Source organism: Mastomys coucha, unplaced genomic scaffold (genome assembly GCF_008632895.1).
Source record: "Mastomys coucha isolate ucsf_1 unplaced genomic scaffold, UCSF_Mcou_1 pScaffold2, whole genome shotgun sequence".
Lineage (NCBI taxonomy): Eukaryota > Metazoa > Chordata > Mammalia > Rodentia > Muridae > Mastomys > Mastomys coucha.
This window is the reverse complement of record NW_022196902.1, coordinates 13,269,173-13,276,821: the sequence shown is the minus strand read 5'-3', so window position 1 is coordinate 13,276,821 and position 7,649 is coordinate 13,269,173. Positions and strand designations below refer to the sequence as shown.

At 38.5% G+C, this 7,649-nt stretch overlaps 1 protein-coding gene across 5 annotated transcripts in view; it reads right to left on the bottom strand.

The window, feature by feature from the left end:
• Positions 1-7,649, bottom strand: part of Ahi1 (Abelson helper integration site 1) — a 141,471-nt gene that overhangs the window by 131,157 nt on the left and 2,665 nt on the right. For all 5 annotated transcript variants that reach the window (XR_004121562.1, XM_031380555.1, XM_031380557.1 and 2 more), the window contains exon 2: positions 168-635. Coding sequence is in view for 4 of the 5 variants with exons in the window: in XM_031380555.1 (XP_031236415.1) it covers positions 168-478 (311 nt within the window). In the remaining variant the exon portion in view is untranslated. The remainder of the gene's footprint in view (positions 1-167; positions 636-7,649) is intronic.

The window sequence follows — 7,649 nt, the reverse complement described above, 5'->3', positions numbered from 1 at the left end:
CCCTAGACTGTGTCTGTGTGTCATCGTGAAGACACTAGAGTGTGTCTGTGTGTCAATGTGAAGACCCTTGAGTGTGTCTGTGTGTGATCACATGAAGACACATGAGAGCACATCTGTGTGTGATAAGGTGAGGACACATGCGTGTGTCTTGTGTTCCTGTGAAGTACCTTGTCTCAGGCTTAGCTGCCCCTGGCCCTTTCTTCTTCTTCTTCTTTCGTTTTTCACTGGCCAGCTTGTCGTCATGCAACAGAGTGTCTGGAGGGAAGTAGGTCAGCTGCTCCTTGAGCTTCTTTCTTATTTTCTTCTTGATCTCCTTTGCCATTTCTTCAGCCACCTGCAGCTGATAGGCTTCGGTCACTTCTCCTTTCCCTTCCATCTCAGCCTTTTCTCGGCCATCATCTGCGTCATCTGCTGGCTGGGCCTTGCCTCTGACTTTCTCCTGTGCAGGATCCACCTCCTCTGGAGTTTCTGGTTCCATTTCCTTGGTGATCTGGGTAATTTTATTTGGCTTTTCTTGCTTGCCTGGCTCTACACTAACATTGTCCCCTGAATCTTCACGTGCTGCTCACTTCTCTAGGTTACCAATGTCAATTTTAGTTCTAAGGTAGCCAGAAGGTTGCTTTGAAGGGAACAGGCTAGGAAAAGAACACATAACAACAAATGTCAGTCCAGGACAGTTTAAGACTTAAAGGTAAATATAATGACTGATGCCAAACACTACTAAGACAACTAGATTTTTCTAGGATAGAATGATACTTCTCTAGAACTTTTGGTGAGTACTCTGAATTTATACTTGTAAATTTAGATTTAAAATCTTTGAAAGTGATTTCAGATTAACCAAGTTAGTTAATAAGAATATTTATTGAGCTTTTCAGAACAAATTAATAGCTCAGTTGCTATTTTCTTACTATAAGAGTGATCTAAATGTTAATTTGACAAAAATATGTTTTAGAAAACTCATCAAAAAGCCATAGAGTATAAAACATTTCAAATTTCCCAAGAAAAACCACACATGGGTTATTAGTCTTGTCTCATAATTCTACTCTAAACCAGTGGTTCTCAACCTTCCTAAACTGTGACCCTGTAATACAATTCCTCATATTGTGGTGACCCATAAAAATATTTTCATTACTACTTTCTAACTGTAACTTTGCTACTGTTATAAATCGTAATGTAAATATGTGATCTGCGACCCCTATGAAAGGGCTGATCAGCCCTCCAAGGAGTCATGACCCATAGGCTGAGAACCATGGCTATAAAGTCAAGTCTAACAGAATGTCATCCTCAATTTTGTCCCAACTACATTAATAAAATGCTAAATATTAACTAAAAAGTTGTGACAAATTAATAAACACATACCTTTTTGTCAAAATTATTTAAGAGAATTTTTAATAAAAAACAGTAAAAGGCTACAATTTATAAAAGAATATTATCAGGCAGAGAATAAATTAGATTCTCTAAGAAGTTAAAAAATGATCAAGATTACACTAATAAGTTTATTCAGACATTAAAAAATGGATTTACAGGAAAATGGATGTAATGGGAAAACATACTAAATGAGATGAGGCTCAGGAAGACAAACACTGTACATTCTCTCACATATGCAGACCCTAGCTTTGAATTATCAGATACGTGTGTTTAGATTGGAGTATCTGAAGGAATGGGATACATGAAATAGCCATGGGGTGAGGAAATGCGTTAAGAATGTAATGATGTAAGGACAAGAAAGAAGAAAGTAAAACATACTGAATATTAAGTAGGGGGAAATACCAGAGATGAAAAGGTCTGAGTGAACAAAAGAGTAAAGTCAACAAAAACTAGGATGCTATGAAACGCTACACACATTACACTCGACTGCAGAGGAGAACTGCACCTAAACCCACTGTGTTTTCTAAGTCCATTCTAATGCCTACCCTTCTTCCCACAGGGAAGCATGCCTCTCACTCCTAGCAGAGCTCCTTTTTGCAGCAGACAGAAACCATTACATAAATCAAAACTGGTCAAAACTGAGAACAAGTGGTTGTGAGGCATCCAGCCCCAGCCAATACACTGACAATGCAATCCCCACACTAGGGCTCATGGTCTATCACAGAAGAAAAGAAAAGGTGGGAAAGCTTTAAGAACAAGGAACAAGGACATGTGCTTTGAGATAGACTTCTATGTTTATGGCAGGGAAGCTCGTGAAATCTCAACAATACAATTGCCTACGCAGGACCAGCACAGTGACAATACCAGTTGATAAACCAGTGTAAGCAGAGGAAATCTCAAAAGGCCCTATCCTTTGTGAAGAGCTATAAGCAATCAATGGCTGCCAAGAAAGGGAGAATCAGTCTTTTCCAGGGATGAGGCATATGACAGATTATCCAAGTCCAATCTCTGATGATCAGCCCTAAACTCATATGCTTATGAGCAACACTAAATAGATTCAACAGGTTGTGTGTGTGTGTGTGTGCATGTGTGTGTGTTTGCATGTATGTGTGTATGCGTGTGTACATATATAATAATGTAAAAGAAGGGGTCATGAATCTGAGAGGGAGCGGATTAGACATGGGAGGAATTGAAGGGAAACAGAGGTGGAAATAATGCAAATACAGTACTTATGGATGAAATTCTTAGAAAAATAAAAATTTTAAATAAAGAAAGAGCTTGGACTGGAGGGACTCTAAATGCTACTCCCAGGAATAATGTCCGTAAATGAATCTATCAGTGCCACATACAGAACACATCCCTAGGAGCTGTTCACTGTAGAAGCCCTAGGAGCACCTCAAATGATCCAAGCTATTGCCATTGGTTGTTGCTGTCCATCACAATTAGGCAGTACAATGCTGCTGCTGAAGACACCATACACTCTGGTTACAGGACACAGAAAAATCAGTCTGGAACTGAGCTGGGAGCACCCTTCCTGGAGGTTATGTGGAAGCTCTTATGAAGGGTGCTGGAGAAAATGAGTTCTCAAAGGTCTTACATAGCTGTGGACCCCACCTGCCATAATATTACCTTGCCGGGTAAGGCATGCTACCATTACAGGAGTGTTGTATTCTGACTAGACTTGAAGCCTGCCTGGAATGTGGTTGGTACATCCAGTGTCAAACCACTGAAGAAAACTGACTTTCCCACTTCCAGAAGCTATCAATTGTGAATAGCTTCTTAGCCAGGCAGGACTTCATGTCCACTTCCCCTTCTCTGTGCTGAGATTTTGTGTGGCTTGAGCTTATACAGGTTTTGTGCATGCTGTCAGTCTCTGGGAATTCATGTGTATCTATGTGTTGTATCTGGAAGACACTGTTTCTTAGAAAACATCTACAACCTACAGCTCTTGCTATCTTTTCACTTCCTCTTCTGCATAGATCCTTGATCTTTTAGGGGAGGGATACAGACACACTTAAGGTAGAGCATTCTAAAGTCCCTCATTTTTCACACTGATTAGTTGTATGTCTTTATGTTAATCACCATCTACTGAAAGAAGGTTCTCTGATGAGAGTTGATCAATATCCTGATAGATGCATATAGCACTGTGTCTGTCATTGTTTTGCTAGATTCATTTTAGCAGAATAATAGTGTTCTTTTTTTTTTAAGATTTATTTATTTATTTTATGTGTATACACTGTAGCTGTATAGATGGCCATAGGCCATCATGTGACTGCTGGGAATTGAACTCAGGATACCCTGCTCGCTCCAGCTAATACACTGTAGCTGTCTTCAGACGCACCAGAAGAGGGCGTCAGATCTCATTACGGGTGGTTGTGAACCACCATGTGGTTGCTGGGATCCAAACTCAAGACCTTCGGAAGAGCAGTCAGAGCTCTTACCGGCTGAGCCATCTCGCCAGCCCCCAATAATAGTGTTCTACTTGTCCCCTTAGGCCCATTACCTATCTTGATTTAGGTTCTTGGCCTCAGTGACAATGTCAGGTGTGTGTTCCATATCAGAGTGGGCCTTAAATCCAACCAAAAATTGGTTGTTTACTCCCATAGCATTCTTGTCACACTGGGGGAATGTTTTATAGGGAGGTGTGGTTGTAGCTCTCAGGGCTTACATTTACGTGACTGATGGCTACTTTTCTACTCTGGTAATGTGCTCAGCACCTTCCAGCACTATGAACTCTAGACAATAAGGAGGCCATTTCCAAGTCAGTACCATACAACCCCTACATATTCTTTAACTCCAGTATGTTGTGTCTTCAGCAACAGAATATCACTGCTAAATGGTGGAGTACAGCCAGTTACATTGGCTGAATCCTGTAATATTTGTGAGGCCTGAAGGAATCCCACTGATGTGTTTCTTTGTGTGTATATATGCACAAAGGTAGTACATATGCATGAGTATGTGTATATGTAGAGTGTACATATACACATGTGTATATGTGATATGAAGATATCAGGTGTCATTTCTCAGGTGCCAACATTTTTTTTTTTAAAGACAAGATCTCTCACTACCTTGAAATTTCTTGAGAAAGCTAGTCTGCCTAAGTAAAAAGCATTGGGATTTATTTCCCACTGCTGGGATTATAAACACATGTCATGGATGTTTTTTCTTAAAATGGTGTTGGTGGTTGCACATAGGCCCTTGTACTTGCAAGGCAAACATCTACTGAGTCATCTCCCAGTCCTCTTCGATCAATTTCTAGCTATTTTCCAAATATTATATGGTTATTATGTTCTATTAGTTGTTTTAGGACCCTCTGCTGAAATTATCCTTTTCTTCACTGAAAACTTTGCCAATTATATAATGAATAAGCTGACCTGGCTGAGTAAAGCTGAGTGGTAGAACACATTCTTAACCATGAGCAAGACCCTGGTTTTCACACTTCAGCATAAGAGAAAGAAGAATTAATGAACCATGTATACAATGGACCTATTCCTAGATTTTACTCTTCTCCACAAATTATATGCATATCTTTAGAACTTTGAATACTACAGCTTTATAATGGGTCTTATTGTGTAATTTCTTTTTGTTTTTGCCTTTTGTTCAGAGTCTTCTAGGCTCTGTTCATATTTGCAAATAAGTATTGTAGTTAGCTTTCCAGTTTTTAAAAAATACTTATGTTTTGACTTGAATTGAACTCAATATATATATTTTTGCAGAATAGACATTTAACAATACTGATTCTCCTAAAATGTAAAAAGAGACAACTATGTAAGTCTTTATTTTCCTCAAGAGAGGAGTTTGGGATATACACATTTTAAAATATACTTATCCTTCCCTGATAGGCATTTTTGGTTTGTTTGTGATTGTTTTGTTGTATTGTGTTTAGAGCAGGGCTCAGTTAGGAAGCCCTGGTTGGTCTGGAACTTTAGAGCAGGGTTCAGTTAGGAAGGCCTGGTTGGTCTGGAACTTTCTGTACAGTCTTGCCATCCTTCGGCTTCTCTTTGCCCCCTAAGTCCTGGAATTAGAACACCATGCCAAATCCCATTTTTGGTGCTATTATAAATAAGTTTTACATTTTTAAATTATTCACTATTTGTTAAAATATATTTGGTTTTTATACCTTGGCTTTACATTGTGCTAAACATGTTACTTGTAAGCAGAGATTATTTTAATGCTTTACATCTTCACGTCTCTCTTTTAGTTGCCATTGTCACTTTGGTCAATGTCTCTAATACAATTGTTAAAACACTAAGAGACATGGTTTAGGGCACATTCATGCTGTATTTTTACCATTAAGAATGAAATCATCTGTCCTGAATCATATTGACTTAGAAAACTGCAGAGGACAAGACAACAGTATAAAATTTATTAATATAAAGGCTTGTTCAAATTGTTTCATGTATATTTCAAATCCCAAACAAGGTCTACTTTAAGGACTAATCCTAAGCAAGATGCTAGAAAATAAATCACAGCCCTTAGCATGCTGCATTTGGTTACAATTTATATACCTGAAGCCTTGAGTCATAATGTATGTATCACTGTGACCAAAGAGTTATTGTTCACAGCATGCTTTGCAGTGTATATAGATATATATGTGATTTATAGTGAATATACATGAATATATGTGATTTATAGTATATATATGATTCATAGTGTAGATAAATATATATGTGTGGGCTAGTGAGATGGCTCAGTGGGGAAGAGCACTGACTGCTCTTCGGAAGGTCATAAATTCAAATCCCAGCAACCACATGGTGGCTCACAACCACCCGTAATGAGATCTGACACCCTCTTCTGGTGCGTCTGAAGACAGCTACAGTGTACTTACATATAATAAATAAATCTTAAAAAAAAATATATATATGATTTATACTGACTATGTGTGTGTGTGTATATATATATATATATATATATAGAGAGAGAGAGAGAGAGAGAGAGAGAGAGAAGGAGAGAGACAGAGAGAGAGAGAGAGAGAGAGAGAGAGAGAGAGAGAGAGAGAATATAAAGTCTAGGGTACTCCAATGGGACTGGCTATAGTTATTCGCAAAGGCACAGCATACCCTCTCATACAAACAATGGACATCAAGACTTTAATACTTGTAAAAGGATTCTTATAGGCTATGAGTCACATGTGCTGTTTCTCTGCTGATTTTAATCTGTATCTTTGTGAGCTAGCACAATGCAAGTAGAATAATATGAGCTTTTGAGTACCTTTCGCAAATTACCAAGCTTGAAGCTGGGAGCCTGAATAGACAAACACATGCACGCGCGCGCAAGCGCATGCGCACCCCCCCCCCAGCTTGAATGCTTGCACAGTTGCGTGATTGAGCTCCTTGAGCTCCTCCCTCACACACACACTCACACACACACACACATACACACACACACTCGCGCGTGCTTGAGCACCCCACACCTCACACACACATACATACACACACACACACACACACACACACACACACACACACACACACGCTCGCGCGTTCTCGCACTCGAAAGCTTGAGCGATTGAGCTTGTGACACACACACCCATGCACATGTGTGCTTGAGCACTCCCAAACCTAACCTTCCCCCATGCGTGCCTGTGTGATTGCGCGCATGCACACACACACACACACACACACACACACACTACATTGCTAACGGGCTGGGTTTGTGCCTCTCAGTTCAAAAAGGGTAGTCAACAAAGATTCTAGTACTGTTAAATTGATAAATGACTTTGGATGGGGTATTAACTTCCATAGGCCTTGCTTTTTTAATGTCTGAGTGGCATCAGTAAGTGGCACTTACTTACTGAAAGGAGAAAAAGGAAACTGAAAAAATAATAATCACACATCACAGGTGCACGTAAGATTACTTTATGTCCATTTAACATAGATAATTAAGAAATAAAAGAATAAATTTAAATTATCTCATATTTGATATTTCAAGGCATAACAGTAATATTTAATAATAACATTACAATTACAGAAATAATCATTTTAATATTAATATATACTACAGAAAACACAGATAATTAAAAACTCATATTTGATTAATAACATCACCATAATTTATATTTTACAATATAGACTTATATTTAGATTATATTTAATAAAACATCCCGAATTTTGTAGATGTCATGTTATAAAACAATTTTTTAAATTAGCATACACAATATTAGATATCATTATATCATTATTTTAAGTCTTTCCCATCCAAAGATGGGAGCTTCTTTATAGGAGCTTGTAAGACAGACTACGCAGAAAAAAATAACTGGATTACGTTTCCTCCCCCGCTTC